This window comes from Calidris pugnax, unplaced genomic scaffold, assembly GCF_001431845.1.
Source record: "Calidris pugnax isolate Ruff unplaced genomic scaffold, ASM143184v1 scaffold42, whole genome shotgun sequence".
NCBI lineage: Eukaryota > Metazoa > Chordata > Aves > Charadriiformes > Scolopacidae > Calidris > Calidris pugnax.
Window position 1 is genome coordinate 353016 of NW_015090920.1, and position 17420 is coordinate 370435.

Below are 17420 nucleotides of genomic sequence, written 5' to 3' on the forward strand. Positions count from 1 at the left end.
AGGGTGTACGAAGTGTACTAAATGAGGCAAGGGATCAATGGAAGATGACAAACGCATTTACGGTTAGGCTAATAGACGAGGACTAGAATATCTTTTCCCCTCTCAGCCACATATTTTGGGTATGACCTTGGACAAGGCATTCGCGTTTTGATTCATTAAGTGTGCAAGCAGCCCTAGATAACAGTCCTCCGTCTTAGGGGCTAGGAAAAGCACAGAGATTTGATGAGGTAACACATGGTGTTGAAGCTGGTGAAGGGCCTAGAAGACAAATCATATGAATAGCGGCTGAAGGAGCTGGGGCTGTTTAGTTTGAGGAAGAGGAGGCTGAGGGGAGACCTCATCACCCTCTACAACTACTTGAAAGGACACTGTAGAGAGGTTGGGGCTGGTCTCTTCTCACAGGTAATTAACAATAGAACGAGAGGGAACGGCTTCAAGCTCCAACAGGGCAGGTTTAGATTGAACATCAGGAAGGAATTTTTCACAGAAAGAGTGATAGGGCATTGGAACAGGCTGCCCAGGGAGGTGGTTGAGTCACCGTCCCTGGATGTGTTTAAGGGATGTTTAGATGCGGTACTGAGGGACATGGTGTAGGGGAGGACTTTGTAGAGTAGGGGAGATGGTTGGACTCGATGATCCCAAGGGTCTCTTCCAACCTCAATGATTCTATGATTCTAGGGGGGCTGTCAGCTCCACCACACGGCTGGTTCATGGTTTGTACGGTAGCGGTAGGAGAGGCGTTTGGCTGAGCTGCAGCCTGAGTCACAGCAACAGGCCCACTGCTGCTCTGTCGGAAGCAAAGCAGATCAACCAAGTTGGACAAGAATATCCTGCAAGTACCTTTCTTTCTAAAAGCTTCTGGGAGGGGCTTACAAAAAGCACAGGCTGTAGATAAAATGGCTCCTACAAAGTGTAAACGCTATTTTTACGCCTTCCATAGAAAAAAAAAGGGTATTTGTCCCCCAGCCAGAAATAATAGGATAGATTCCTTCACTACTTCAATTCCCAAATGCAAATTACAGAATCAAAAGGAACAAGTGATCAGATGTACATTTCTCAGTTCATATGACCACAAAATCTTTGGCTTATGTTTCTTCTAATTTATTTCAGCTATGACTCAAGCAGGCATAATTGGCTAACAGGCTACAAGAAAAGCAGCAGTAATTATTTCCTAGATTAACCCATTCTGGAAACCAAGGCATTTTCCAGAGACAGAGACCAGAATAATCCAATTTGTTACTGAATTCCAGTTTTGCTATGAAGACAATCAAGGGAGAGGAACCGAACTCTGTAATTCACAGTGCATGGGATGCCAGGAATGGCCCTGCACAGCGTTGGGCTGCTGTGCCAGGGTTCATAGTGCAAACCTTTATTTGTGAGCTGGCAGAACCCAGAGCTGTAAAACATGGCTGTCAGCAGAAAGGGAGACCTTATTGCTCTCTCCAACTCCGTGAAAGGAGGGTGTAGAGAGGTGGGGGTCGGTCTCTTTTCTCAAGTCACAGGCGACAGGACGAGAGGAAATGGCCTCAAGTTGCCCCAGGGGAGGGTCAGGCTGGATATTAGGAAAAATTTTTTCACCGAAAGGGTTATCAGACATTGGAATGGGCTGCCCAGGGAGGTGGTTGAGGCCCCATCCCTGGAGGTATTCAAAAGATGGGTTGATGTAGTGCTGGGAGGTCTGGGTTAGTGATGATGCTCCTTGTTTGTTGTGTGGGTGTCTATTTTTGTCAGTGAGGTTGACGGTTGGACAAGATGATCTTTAAGGTCCCTTCCAACCTAGAAGATTCTGTGATTCTGAGAAAGGCGAGAGCCAAGGGTAACAAACATTCAGCATGACGAGACCCTGGGCAACCTGGTCTGGTTGGGGGCGTCCCTGCTGGTTGGACTAGATGACTTTTGGAGGTCCCTTCCGGCCCAGATCATTCTATGATTCTATGATTCTATGACTCTATGATTCTATGTGATAATGACATGAGTAAATCCCTCCTCCTCACACAGGTGGAATCAATAACCCGTGAAACCTGCACAGAGGACAGGGCAGCCTCAGGGGAAGTGAAGCTTTCCTATCTAAATTCCCTGAGATAAGGAAATGAGCCCTCATGACATATTTTTGTTGATTTTGGGCACGGAGCTGAGCTGAGAGTACAACAGTTTCAGGAATGAATTTATTTTCCCACAACCCTCATTAATCTTAATGACAATCACAAAACTTAATACATTGTTATCAACCTAGATAATCCGGGCCAACCACCTATTTTCTGCTAACTTCTTTGGTTTGGGTTTTTTTTAAAACCAGTTTCTAAAAGTAGAGGTAGGAAGAGAGGTTTTTAACACAGGTATTGTCACGGCAGTGGAGCTGACAGAGCGGATGCCATGTCCCAGTCCTCCCGGGCTCCTGATTTCAATCTTGGTGCCAAGGTTGGCCAATGAATGACTTCCCTGCCTAGCTCAAATGCCTTAAAAAAATGCCTGAGTTCACTTTTATCAATTTTCTCTGGGGATGCAGCTGCAATATTTGTTCTAAATCCTTCATACAGCACATCCCAACTGAAAGTTACATAGTTTAGATTGTACATATTGTAGAAGAAAAAAATAGTTAAACTAGCATTAAATCAAAGCAGAGTGTGGCTCAAGCCTATGGGTGGCAGCATCTAGCTTTGGTTTAAGGTAGCCATTTTCTCCCCACATAGGATCGATTTGTAAGCAATTGCATTGGCAACAATAACAAAGAATAGAATCTATTTTTGGAAGCGGAAGAGAAAGAATGAAGTGCATTTTTCTCGTATATATTAAATAACTCCTTGTAGTTTCAGTGGTTCTTGGCTTTTACATCTTACAAATGGATTTTAAAAATATTTTTGCATTAAATTTAACATTCATTGAGTATAATAAATATTACAAAAAACAAAACAAAACAAAAAACAAACAGAAAATACCCACACAGGTCTTTTGCTAAAAATACTCAAACAAAACAAAACCAAACAAAGAACAAAACACCCCCCAAAAGACAGGGTTTTTTTTCACGTGGTGAGAGAACCATCAGGAAACTATTGGGTTTGTTAAATACCTTTCTAGTATCTAGGGAGAAAAAGATTTTCACTAGGGACAAAAGCAAAACATGTCAAGATTGATGAATTCTCACAGCAAGGTGGATTGGTGAGTGTGCTGCTGCTAGAAAGTGAAGGGAACGGGCTGGAGCTCACACTTGAATAAATCCGTCTCTGTCCCTGCCTCTGCAGAGCTACTGCCAGCACAGAGAAGACCTTGGGATGAGCTGTTTTTAGAAAGCCTGGCAGGAGCAAGGCATGATTCTGCATCTGTTCCCAGAACTGCAGGGTCAAGAGCAGTAGCTGTGGAGCAGCACACAAGGCAACGACAGAATTAGCGGTACACAAATACCGAAGGCAATGGAGGCTGTAAAAATTAATGGTGTGGGGTTAAACAATTTGCTAAATGGCTTAGATCCTCATAATACCTGCATATAAAAACTCATTTGTGTTTTGCTACAACCTAGATTTTGTTACTGATACAATCTATACATAAGGACATGGACCTGATGGAGAGGGTCCAGAGGAGGGCCACAAGGATGATGAGGGGGATGGAGCACCTCTGCTACGAGGACAGGCTGAGGGAGCTGGGGTTGTTCAGCCTGGAGAAGAGGAGGCTCCGGGGAGACCTAATAGCAGCCTTCCAGTACCTGAAGGGAGCCTACAGGAAGGCTGGGGAGAACCTGTTTAGAAAGGCCTGCAGTGACAGGACGAGGGGCAATGGCTTCAAGCTGGAGGGGAACAGATTTAGACTGGAGATTAGGAGAGGGTTCTTCACTGTGAGGGTGGTGGAGCACTGGGACAGGTTGCCCAGGGAGGTGGTTGAGGCCCCTTCCCTGGAGATATTCAAGGAGAGGCTCGATGAGGCCCTGGGCAACCTGGTCTGGTTGGGGGTGTCCCTGCTGACTGCGGGGGGGTCGGACTAGATGGCCTTTGGAGGTCCCTTCCGGCCTGGGCAATTCTATGATTCTATGATTCTAAGATTTATTTTTGCAGTGCAAGCCAGAGTACATCAGTGTGCTGTCACCAGAAACCTGAAGTCTCTTCATCTAGAGAGGAAAGTGTCAATGGCCTTGGATTTCTCCCTGAATTGCCCAGGAACTCTGCAGTGGGGTGGACAAGATCCCAACCGTAGATATGGAAGAAGAGATGCCCCTGTGCCCATTTGTTCCTTGCACTCTTTGCAGAGCCTTTTGGCAAACTCCACGCATCGTGTGCATCAAAGAAACCGTGCTCCGAGCTGTTTCTGCCCAGCTGGACTGTGGGGGTACCATGCAGCAGGAGTCAAGGTTGCTCGTCTACACAGAGATGAGTGAGCAGCTTGCAGATATAATACACTCTGTCTCCCTCAGGTGCTACTGTTCTACGAAGAAGTGAAAAAAGGCATTAGTTTCTTTCGTTCTTCTAGACCAGAGAATAAAAGCTTTGACCACTGGAAGTGTATGTAGAAAGTAGCCATCAGCATCAGCTTACTTTCTCTTTTTATGAACAGTATCTCACTGGACACGAAAGGTTTTCATGCTGCATGAAATATACAGGGGGAATTAGCACTTAAAGTAGTCTGATTTCTATTTCTAATTTTCTTAATTGCTTATTAATAATTTTAGTTATAAAGGAGTATTTGAGGATAAATCAACTCGTGTTCTTTAAGCACTGTCCCCATATTGATAAGGAATGGAAGACTCTAGGTTATTATTTCCTTCACAACAGCAAGATGGAAAAAGCTTTAGTTTGGTTTGGAAAAGAGAAAGAAAATAAATGCCTTTTCTTTAACCACTACTTCTCACCAACATTAACAAAGATTGCTGCAGAAACTGTGTTCAGCTTCCATAATTAATCAGCTGGAAGTGGGTAGATATCGCTGACGAGAGGAAATACCCGTGCTTGTGTACAAAGCAGAGCTGCAGACTGCTTTTGTGAGACAACAGATGTGCACCATCCACCTCTAAGCAGAAAACCAAACCCAGTAACCAATTGCTAAAAAAATATCTCTGTGGCAGATCACCAAAGAGTTCAGATACAACATCTATACACACAGGGCTGAGCAAGAGAAAAGAACACCAGAAAAGACACACAGCCTTGATTTTGCCACGAAGTGTCACACACAGTGAAGATGACACCTTCTTTGAAGTGTTGTTTGCCAAGATCATAGAGCTCTCCAGAAAAGCACATCTTGGACGCTCAGCACTCACAGGCAAAATAAGAAATTGGTGATTTAAGTATTTTTTTTTCTTATGACAAACTATGAAACTTGAAATTCATTTGAACAGGTTGTATTTAACAGCTGGTCACACTTTATACAGGGCTAAGACAATACAGCAGCAGCCTCTATCCTGGACAAGGCCTCGGACTGAGAGCCTCAAACCAACCTCTCTTCATAAGCGTTGTGGGAAACAGCATCATATTAATAAGGGGCAACATGCACACAAAAATGAATGGTAATTCGCAACTCAGCCCCATGTGGCTGGTCCTGGATGCAGAGTTGCCCCAGTGAAATGTAGGTCCTGTGAAAATAAAACCAGTAACGAAAGCAGTGTGAGTTACAGCCATTACAACCCCATGTCATGGTTTGGCCTCAGATGGCAACAAAGAACCAGGTGGTGGCTGCTCTCTCAGCATCCCGCCCAGCGCCCCCCACTCCCCCGGCCGTGAGGGGAGAATCAGGGAAAAAAGGCAAAACTCATGGGTTGGGACAAAGGCAGTTTAACAGAACAGCAAAGGGAACAAGCAAACAATAACAGTATCACAGACAGAGGGTATCACTGCTCGCCCACCGCACCCAGATGCCCCAGCCCGCTCCCAGCTGCCACTTCCCAACCTACTGCCCCCTGCCCCGGGCATGGCTCCCATGGGATGGGGTACCTGTGTCCCTGCCAGAGCCTGGGGAGAATTAACCCTAACCAGGACACCCCACAAAATCTATCACTCTTGTAAAAGTCTGTCAACGTAGAGAAACGCTTAAAAGGAATATTTTTAACATCCGATCTTTCAGTATTCTAAGAAATCTCTCTTCTAGTGGGTGGCATATGTCAGATAACAAGCAATAACTACAGGTACAGTAGAATCTAAGATGCACTTGGAAACCAGTTACCAGAAACAGAAAACATCAGATAATAATTGATGGCAAATTTTGCTGCTAGATTTGTTCCCATGGAATGGAACGATACTGTTCCCAAGTAGTAACCAATATGACATTACACAGATATTGAAAAGGTTCCAAACGAAAGTGATTCCTAAATCATTTACAGGTGGAAAAAAAATAATGTTCAAGATTAAGACCTAAACAATTACTCCTAAATAGCAAAAGTTCTTCTAAGATGGCACCTTCCAGAACCATGCAAGCAAATCTTTTTGACCAAAAAATACTTGTTTAATTTTTTATGAAATAACATAATAATTGAAAAGTTAAGGAGGCGAATATACAGCAGCCACAGTCTTTTATAAGAATGTGACTTTGATATCAATAAGTAGGTATTACTCCCATTCAGAATTATTTCTAATGCCAACAATATGGAAAGAATTAGCCTGGAGATCAGGCAGCTTAAGCCAAAGCAGTTCTAGAGAACAAGTGGCACAAGTGTTCTGAAATTTGATTTCAGAGCCTCCGAGGTGGCAATGCTAAAGCCATTCTGAGCACACGTCTAGGAATCCATTCTGTTCCCAAACAATTTAAACATTTTGGGATAAAAACAGTGGCATGCACATAGGCAGCATTGCATAAACTCAGGGGAGATAAGAAAAAATAAATATCAGATTTGGGATTTATTCACAGTTCATCTCAAGGATAGGAATGCATAGCAAGTTCAAAATAAGGCAGCTGTGTAAATGAAAACAAAGTCTCAAGCACAGCATTTTAGGCAAGAAAACAGAGAAGTAATATGTCATCAGGGAGATGCTGAGTTTATCTACAATAAGGAGGATAGTCTACATATGGAGGCAAGAGATGTTGGAAATGTCTTCTTTCCTAAAAAAAGAATAAGAGCACTATGAGGGAGAAAAGGTATCGCGTGTCTCATTTATTCATGATAATAGTCCAAATGCTGTTATGTAGGTAAATTAAGCATCGTAACATGAGAGTAATAAACATGATACTTGTTTAAAAGTGGAACTGAGACAGTTTCTGTATATAACATACAGGAAGAAGGAACATTTAACTGAAATATAAATCAGAGAAATAAGGTCTATAGGTTACTATTCTGATTTTACAATAGATTTCCTGTGTGATATTAGCAAATAAAAATTCTCCCCTTTGAACTCTGGTTTCCCTACATATATATCAGTTGTGAAGACTGATAACAGATTTCAACAGTTCCTAAAATCTTGGGAATTCCACACAATCATAAGCACACATTATCTGTAGTTTTTCATATTTTTAAAAAAACACATATTTTAGCTACAATTGGTTGAATACAAAAACTACCTTAACTGTGGTTAATGCTATTCAAATTAATTTTAGAGCGATGATGTATGCTCTGGAGAACCTAGCTATGACTTCATTATCAAAGATGCTGCAGCAAGTTGAGTGGGCACGAAAAAAGCTGGCTAACTAGGTTAGGGTGTTAGACATAAGAGCTTTCTCTAAATCCAAAATCCTTACCCACTCACGCCACAGGTAAGCTTAAAAACTGAGCAAAGCCTGTTTCTAAATGTAAATATGACACCTGCTCCAGAGCTATTGAGGTTGCTTTTATGCAGAAGTCTGTGGGAGAGTCACAGCAAGTCAATAGCAAGTACCACATCTAATGACACATTCTCTTCCTCACTGTATCGGGGAATCACAACATGGCATTTAAGGCCAACTGGTAGATTTTAATGCTGTTACACATCAGGGGAGAAAGGGTATTGCATTTCTAACATTTGTGTTAGTCTTTGTCCATTAGAATGGACATAATAGTTTTATTGCTTTCTGTGAAAGACCATAAACTTTTAATAGAGTTATAAAAAGAGACTGTTACTGTCTCACTAGTCTGCTTTTTAACTGGACAGGGCAATTTTATCTGTTCCCTTCACATTCATAAAGCTGTAAATCTGGGCAGACATAGAGGGTCATTATTTCCAGGTTACACTTTCCCACCAAGTTCTCTGCTTATTCCCTGAACTGTCTTTAGTGTTCTTCATGGTCTGTTCCAGCATACACTGACACTCCAGGATATTGCAACGGCTCACTTCAAAATTCCTGTCACATTAAATGCCTTCAGTCACCTGTGCCCCTAGGCCTCTGAACCAGGTGAATACTGTACAACAGATGCCTAGCTGCCCTCGCTGCTTCTGATGAAGACATTCACTGGGGACAAGGAGTAATCTAACTAGACAGCTAGGTTACCTAAATTCCCCCCAATGCTATACTGGTTGAAAATGCCACCTTGTTTGATACCTCTGTATCCTAATTTCTATATTATCCCTGCTGTACAGGGTTATTGACAGTGAGTCCTGCCTCCATCTATGCGAGGAGGACTCAAAAAAAAAAAATTAAAACAATACCCCACCACCAAATCTTTAGACACATGATGGAAGACCTCACTCTATGCAAAAGTGCTTATCAAGTGCTACAAAAGAGTGCAGTGAACATGGGGAGATGCAACACAGTGCAGGCTTTTAAGTCCCAGTGGGACATCAGGAAACTCGGTGGTGAGTTAAGCACAACGCAAGTGACTAAAAGCATCTCCATCACTCATTTTCCTATTGCTCTCTTGTCAGGTTCCCTGGCTTACACATTTGCAGGGCAGCCTGTGAAAAAGCACATTTGCTTCCTAGAGCCTCGTCATGCTGCAGATCCTAAAGGAGAATTCATTGAGGTTCCAGCTGGTTCTCTACAAGCTTTCCCTGAGGAAGTGGCACAACATTCATCTTTGCTACTCCGTCCTTCCTCCCAGTCCCCCTTCCACCCCATTGTTGCCTGCCCCCTCTGCAGTCAATAGTGAAGGCTTCTATGATACCCATGGGCACCTAGCCCATGAAATAGATGCAAATCTCTGAAGCTGTGAGCTGGTGGGGTGAAGTGCTCATCTAGGAAGAGACTAGGCCTGCTTGGGGAAGGCAAAGCAAAAACTGGGATTAGTATCTGTTGTCTGTGATATAGAAAGACAGAACATAAAATCTGGCTTACACCTTTTCTTCTCCCTGCACCAAGAATCAACAGTGCCATTACTTGACATCTAATAGACAGGTACACCCCCTAACACAATGTATTTCCTTGTGTAAAGGAAGGGAGGAAAAGATGAAGAACACCACAGTACCTAGTAAGCTTCTGTAAAGTGCTCTTGATCCCTCTGCCTGACAGAGGAGTTCTGATCTGGCTTTTCATCACACCCAGAGTGATGTAATTCAGCTCCTGTCAGAATCCAGACAACGGAGAATTGAAGTTTTGAGCTTTTATTGAGTCAAAGACAACCAGGCTTTTCTCAAATTTCTGTCTCTAAAGCTTTGTTCTCAGACAGGAAAAAGAATTTTATGCACCTTGGATAGGACCAGTTACAGAAGCCAGATTCTGACACAAGAGAAGACTCAATGAATGCAATTGTAAAAACAAAATTAACAGGCTCCAATACAGTATGTTTGTAAAGTGCAGGAGCAAGCATTTGCAAATTAGTGAGGCTCATGACTACCTGAAGGAACATCAACAAAAAGAGGGTGGAAAAAAAAGGATCAAATCTGATGCCGACTAACTGTAGCATTTCTAGTGAAATACGAAACATAAATCCTCACCTTAAACCCATTTTAACAAAAGACCGTCTTGGGGTAAAGATGTCAAGGGACAAATGCTTCAAAAATGGCCAACATAGTACAAATAGCACTTCTGAATTTCAACATGAAATAAGCAAAGAGGTAGAAAACAAGAGTAAAACTTAATACTCAGAGAGCACAAATGCAAAATCCATTAACTGGTTTATCATCTAACTGAAGCAGCAAAGAGTTACAATAGCCCAGTCCCCTGATAATCAAAATATGAGTCGATACCTTTAAGTAACAGAGAAGAGTTGAAAAAATGTTGTAAAGGACATTGTTTTTAATAAGAATGACTACTGTGCTCCACATCAGCTCAATCTCTTTCCATCGTTTTACTATTACGTAAATTTGTAATACTGTCATGGAAAGAGAAAATATCATCACCTCTTCCTTGGGATGGAAATCTTCCAGGTAGGGAACACAATTTCAGGCAGCTTATTTCACACTGGTAATAGAAACTTTATAGTGTCAGATTCACCTTAGCCTGAGGCGTGTTTGTGTAAACCTCTTGTCAGCCTGTTCCAATCAGAAACACAGAACCTAAATCTGTACATGAATAATCATACGGAAAAATGGGGCTAAATGGTTTGAAAAACTTATTTCGACTGTAGTCTTTTTGTTTGTTCTTCATTTATAAAAGCTGTCTCCCAAACACAGCTGATATTGGTATACACAAAAAGTTGACACCACACTGGGGCAAACTGCATTCAGCGAAACAGTTAATGATCAGCACACACTCCTCAACCTTTTCCATGAGACATTTTCATAAGCATCACAAAACACAGCATAGTTTGTGGACAAAAAGGACCTGAACTAGTAGCGTGAGGATTTCAACACACTCAACAGTGCTTTGATCTAGAATCGTCTTCTGGTTTACATCTAAAACAGGTTCAGCTGCAGAACTGAGGTCGGGTAGCAGATGTAAATTCCATTTCCATGTTCCAAAATTCAGTCAGCCAGATCCAGAGGTCCATTAGAAAAGTCACTGATGAAATGTGCCGGGGCAGTTTCATAGCACACATTAATAAAATAGCTTACCAGGATGGGGAAAAGTGACTTGTACCATTCAAATTGTAATTGGAAACTTAAGATGTACACAACCTGGAAGAATCAGATGGCAATCTGTTCTTCATACCAGTATCTCTGAGGTTTGTTTTGGCAAAAACTAACATTGATGAGCCAGAAAACAATTTTTAGGTTCTTACATGTTATTCAAATACTAATTCTCTGTGCAATTGTACCCCATTGTAACTTCTGTGGTTTATTCAGTATAGACAAATTCACAGACTCAGATTATTAAATGACTCTGCAAAAGTACCTACCTTTCAAAAAGCTCATTTGTTGGATACACAACATCCTACTGCACAAAACTGTAACCATTTAAGACACTGGATGTCAGTGCAGTGTTAGAAGATACTGCAAATGGTATTCTGGATGTTACATTAGGTTCCCCTGGTCCATGTCTGAGGTCACAGACAGATGGACACAGCCTGTTGTGCACACCAACAGAGCTTTTTCCAAGAGGAAACAAGTTACTTGTGCCTGAAGCACAAAATCACTCATGTTACCAAGAAACAAGTTTATCACATACAAGTACCTTGCTGTCTTCTAAAGAACTAATAGCCAATTGGATATCAAGCATTCAGCCAGGAGTAGCTGAACACGGATGCACAAGTAAAACTTCCTCACCAGTGTAGCAACAACTACTCTTCATAGAGGCACTGCCCATTAGCAGCAGTCCCAGGACCTCAGGACACTCTTGAGAAAGAAGAGAAAGCCAGGAATCTCCCATGAATCTGTTTTAGGAACTTATTCCATGCACTTCAACAGCCGAATCAGGAGCCATAGAAAATCCAACTAAGTTAAGTTTTCTCCAGAAAATAACTTGTAAATGATTCACAGCTAGCCCCTGAAAGTGTGTCAGCGTGAACAGATGGAAACTTGGAATTTAATAAACTGATAATCGTGAAAAGAAAGTCCTCCAGTTTAACTTTGCCTCTGAAGATGAGATTGGAAAAATAATGAGCATTAAGTGAAGCCAGGCTCTTTCTAGAATTCCTAGCACTGTGAAAAAATACAATTAATATTTATTAATCCCATGTTCTATTTAGGTTACGCTGCACATGACCTGAGACTTCCTGGTTTTTAACCTGCTGTGATCCCAAGAGAGAAAGGGTGTCTGTGCCATAGAGTGATTGGTGTCAAAGCAATTAAGTAACACTTCACTGTCAAAGTACTCATAACAAAAGTATTAGTATGATTCTGTAGTATGTTTTTGACAAGATACAGCATATTTTGGAAGAGAAAACTTTGAAGCTAAGAGAGACGGAGAAAGCAACTGGGGACACTGATGTTCAGCTGGTGGTAACTACACAGTAACTGTGCAAAATACCAGATGGGTGGAAAGTATAGAGGGTTATCTAAAAATACGCAATTCAGACAGAGACAAAAACTACAAATAACTGGGGCAACACTGGCATTTGAAGTGGAACATTTAAAGGCACTGCTCCTTCCTCACAGGATGTCCTCTCTTCTTTGAGGTGCTATGGGAGCAATGACAGTTTGGTTTTCCACTGCTTTACACCTTCTGTAGTTCTTTACTGAGCTATGAAATGCAGCCAACAGTGAAAATGCAAGGAATGTGATTTGATAGCATGTGGCACCACATTTGTACAGTGATAGGAGGTACATGTGAGAGACAAATGCCTCAATGAACTAGAATGTAATTACTGCAGGCTTCTGCAAGCTAATGGGCTCATTAAATTCCAGCCAATTCACCCGGCAGGCAAAACGAATAATTTTTATTCATGTTTTACAGTCACAATCCAGAGCAAGGATGTGGTTTGTTCTAGATCATGTGAGGACTCAATGGTACAAACAGAAATTAAACCATTGTCTCTTCAACCACAGAAGTACCTCTCATGTAACCCTGGCTGAGTAAGAAGACAGTGATACGAGGTTCAAGATCAGCTCTAATTCTAGGCAGGTGTGGCAAGTTTTTCCTTCTAAGAGGGCAGCCTCATTATGACAAAAATTCAATCTCTGCTTCAATCTGAAAGACAACTAAGACCATACATTTGGAAATGGGGAAAATCATTACATCGAAATATCCACTATACCAAATTCCCTTCCTGTTCTGCATCTGAAGTGGCTCTCCGTGGTTAAATTCACAGGCAAAGACATCTAAAGAGGGACTCAAATCTGAGTTCTGACATCAGAGTAGTTCCATAAAACGGAGTTAAGAAATGCATGGAAATACAACGATGACAATGAAACAAGATCTTCAAGAGGGAAGGTAGTAAAATGTACATGTCGGGGTAAAATACCACAAGGTATCAAATGTTTACACTTCAGACTGATAAACTTTTTTCTTGAAGAAAACTAAACAGGACACAAAAACTAAAGGCTCTCTAGATAGCAGAACCATCCCCTATAAAGCACTCCTAATTGACATAGTCTGCACAAATCCTACGTGTGTGAAGTTTGAGGGAGTTTTATGAATTCCGTTTACTTTTGAAGTTTATTACACTTTCACACTGAATTGGAGCATATTGCTAAACAGCAGTGATTTAAGTTTGCAAGGTTCAGGGTCTTAGACAACTAGGACCTGGGTTAAGTAAGATTTCTAAATCTGTTGAAATACTGAGCTCAGTTTTCACATGTGATTAGTCTTGCAGACAACACCTCTGAATTTATACCTATACACATATACCATATCACAGAGGTGCCTAAAGATCACACTTATTCCTGTTAAGACCAGCCTCATCAAGGTATACAGGGAGGTGTCTAGAGCATGACAGGATTATAGGAAAAAATCCATTTCTGTTTGCACACAGTGTACATGATACAAAACATTGAACCATGGCCCAGGAACACATGAGCTTTATTTTATGGAAAAATTTATGTCCCGCTAAGATTTTTTCTGAATCCCGACTTCAGGATTTTGTATTGTTTTGTGTAATTCTCCTCCTCTCCACATATATCCTTGAATACAAACATAGTAAGTGATGTTTGCTGTTTTCCGCATGGAGAAGTTTAGAGAGAAAGTATCTTTTGCCAGACTGATTTATATAGCTAGAAAAACCACATGAGTTACTGGGTTCAAAATACTGGTTCTTTCATGTTGTCTAGAAGAAAGCAGAAACGACTTCATATGCTTGAAGTGTTTATGCTTCTCTTATATATTGTCAGTTAATCTAACAAAGAGATATATCCTGTCCCTACAGGTCTCATTTCCTATAAACCCAAAGACCACCTCAGTCATACCAGCATTGTTTCTTTATAGCATGCTCGTTGTCAAGCTGCTGTAAAGCAGCAGGAATCTATGAATCATATCTGCATTTAGCAATCTGAAGTAAAGAGTCACGCCTCACTTACCGCCTCCACTTCTGCTGGGTCGTACCAGACATTAATGTATGGATGCTGTAAGGCTTCATCTACTGATATTCGCTTGGCTGGGTCAATGACTAGCATCTTTGATAAAAGGTCCCTGGCTTGGCTGGCTAGAACAATGGAATCAGATAAACATAGTATTAGTACAAAACAATCACTGCCTCCAGAGGAGGGTTAATTAGGTTAGGAAAGTAACAAGGACACAACCCTTTTAGAGATTGTATTCACTTCTGCCCCTTGCCTTGTAATAGCAAGAGTTCTTCAATAGTCATTTTAGGTCAGATTCATTAGGAAGGTGCCAACATCAGGACTGTATACCTTAACTCCCCTAACAAGCTTCAATGAGATTTTACATGTTGTGTGCAGATTCCGTGTCAGGGGCTGAATAACATATCCAAGAAATATGTACTTGAGAAATTTGTATTATTGCCAGGATCAGAAAACAAAAGCTTGCATTATGAAGTCTAAAATCATGGCACTACTAAATCAAAGCCTGAAACTTACAGGTACTCTTATCGTGGCTCAGGAAAACATCCAAACTTTTTTGGAGGTTTTAAAGCCTGCTGGAAGGCATTAACTATTTTAGTGAGGCTTTAGGTACCAGGCTTATCTTAGGGCATCCCATTAGAAGCAATAATGTCAAATCTGTAGCCTGGGATCAACACATAAGGAAGTGCCTTGGAACTGCTCAAGTCTTGTTTGTCCCACATAAATCAGTGGGACACACCATCCTCCACTACAAAAATGCACAGCCTTATATATACATTGAGTTTTATGTTGCAACATTGATTTATTTTACCTGATAATATAGCCCATTGTGCCTCTCAGGCCACATACTCATCGTGCTATTACCCAAATTGTTTTTACTGTTTAGAGTTTGTAACAAATATAATACCATCTAAAACCATGTAAAAAAAAATGATAACAACATACATTTCTAGTATTACTATCAATGTAATATTCTAAGCTCTTCCATGCTCAAAATTATTTCCTGTGTAAATAAAAAAAAATTAAAGGAAAAAAGTGTAAAGAGATACAAGTGCAAAATTATTACTAGGTATCTCCTCAGACACAGAAAAAATAAAAGTAGTATCCAATTAAACCATTAACCTTACATTATGGTAAAATATTTAGGCAGGGCATGGGATGATACAATGACACATAAGCAGAATTTTTTTAATGCACTACTTCTTGTTCTGTAACTATATCTTAGAATCTGGTATTTGGTATGCTCCAATGCATGTGCTTTCTGTATCCAAAAGATAACAGCACTGTTTGAAAGTAATTTCTGTTCATTAGCTCCAAACTCAAGAAAATTCTGTCATTAAATTTTATTGTAGTAGGAGTATAAAATTCCATGTATCCAAAAGCATCTGCTCAGACCTTTCACTTTGATCCCAGAGACGAGACGGCAGCCTTGCTATGAGACAGTTGTTAATTGGAAGAGTTTTCTGGGTAATGTAATGACATGCAAATTGAAAGCAATTGAAAACCATTACATGCCAGTGTAATAAAGGGGCCCCAAGTACTCAAGTGGTGCAGAACTGATACACAGGACAAGTTTGCAGGGGTTACAGAGCTGTGTCAAGAAATCCTTTCTAAACTAAACTCACATTCTTTCCAATTGAAGGTCAATGTCCTGTTCAAGTAAAACAAGACTTCAGTATATGATTAAAATCATTGCAACTTATATTTTACAGGGATACACCTAGTCACACTGTAATTTAGTGCTCTACATCACATATCCAAACTGACTCGCAGCTTTTTGCAAAAGAAGAAATCCGCCCACAGCAGATGTAGAACCTCAGCAACATGAAGACCATTTTGGATGACACTGCTAATATTTTTCTGTTGTATAGCAAAAGTAGAGCAAAGGCATCTCGTTAAACTGGTATTTCTCACATTAAAGAAAATACTGCAAGTGCTGTGATTTCCAATGGAAGTTCTGTTGTTCCTTTGTGTTACAAGTTTAAGTATGACAGTAAAGGAACACCTCAGGTCCTTGTGGTACTGTAACATCACACAGAAAACCCCGGGGATATGCTCAACACATGAGTGATGATGTATGTTCCCTTGGCTGCCCAAGCACCAGGGCCTCCAGAAATTATTTCCAAAAGCTGCCTCTCAGCTGAACAAAACCCGTGCAGTTATTTGTCTCTGCAACTAACTGCATTACAAGGGAGTGCAGCTAGAGAGAAGAAGAATAGAAAAACCCCTTCATTGCACTGTAGCTTTTGACACGTCAAACGTGTCGCTTTCTCAGACATACCTTTGAGTTTGTTGTGTTCCGAGTCAGCTGGGAAGAGAGAGTCTGGAAAAAGTTTGGGGAAAGTGAGGCCAGCATACTTGGGTCTGTTCTCAACGTAGTTCCGTACCGTTGGCTGCAGCTTCTTCATGAATTCTGGACAGGGTGTTCCCAGCTGTTCAATAACTTTATTCCACTGATCAATATCTGAACATAAGTAGTTAAGGAAAACAAAACGCAAACCTACCTAGTCTCCTGACATTTCTGTTTGAGCGTTCCCTGGGAACCCTCAGAGGTGTTTAGCTCCATAACACCTTTGCAGTCACTACTTTTTTTCATCATTATGCCTCCAGGTCCCACAGCCTGCAAAGGGCAAAACGCTCTCTCACAACTATACTTGCTTGAGGGCATAGTGCGACCCTGAAGCCACCACCACCAAGGGAGAATACACAGCTTCCTCTCTTTGGGTCACCATCTTTATTTGTTACCATCTTTATTTTTACCTTGCAGTCCAATGACTTGTACTCCCTCTTTTTTTTACAGGCAGGTAACTGCCTCCATGATACCTTTTGGGTACAGAGGCCCAGCAGGGAAGAACGAGGTGTTCACCTGCCCTCTTTGTTCAGTCTGTGGAGAGTCAGACCCAGATGTCACCTTCAAGTCATCTGCTTCACACTTGTATGTTTCCTTTCTCCAATAACTTTACTGCTTCTAATTTTGCTAAAACCACCCAATGAGCACTTCCTCAAAAGGAATTTGTTTGATTTTATGAGAAGGCACTGGGATTCATTTTCTATAGAAAAAGGATGTCTCAGGTATAGACAGATGTTTCTCTTTAACTGTAAATGTCACGGCTACATTGCTAAACTCTTACTGAGTAATAGGAAACAGGCTCTCATGCTTAAAAATAACTTGTATTACAGGCAATTTGTACTGAGCTTTTTGTTTTGTTTTTGGAGTTGATTTTTTTAGTTTTCTTTAGATAACAACTAGGCATCTGACAGGTGTTA

At 41.1% G+C, this 17420-nt stretch overlaps 1 protein-coding gene across 10 annotated transcripts in view; it reads right to left on the reverse strand.

Moving 5' to 3' along the window:
- The window catches only part of MAPK10 (mitogen-activated protein kinase 10), a 179371-nt gene that overhangs the window by 15925 nt on the left and 146026 nt on the right, over positions 1-17420 (reverse strand). For all 10 annotated transcript variants that reach the window (XM_014950026.1, XM_014950016.1, XM_014950025.1 and 7 more), the window contains 2 exons: positions 16435-16617; positions 14151-14275 (listed from right to left, as the gene is read on the reverse strand). In XM_014950026.1, coding sequence (XP_014805512.1) covers positions 14151-14275; positions 16435-16617 — 308 coding nt within the window. The remainder of the gene's footprint in view (positions 1-14150; positions 14276-16434; positions 16618-17420) is intronic.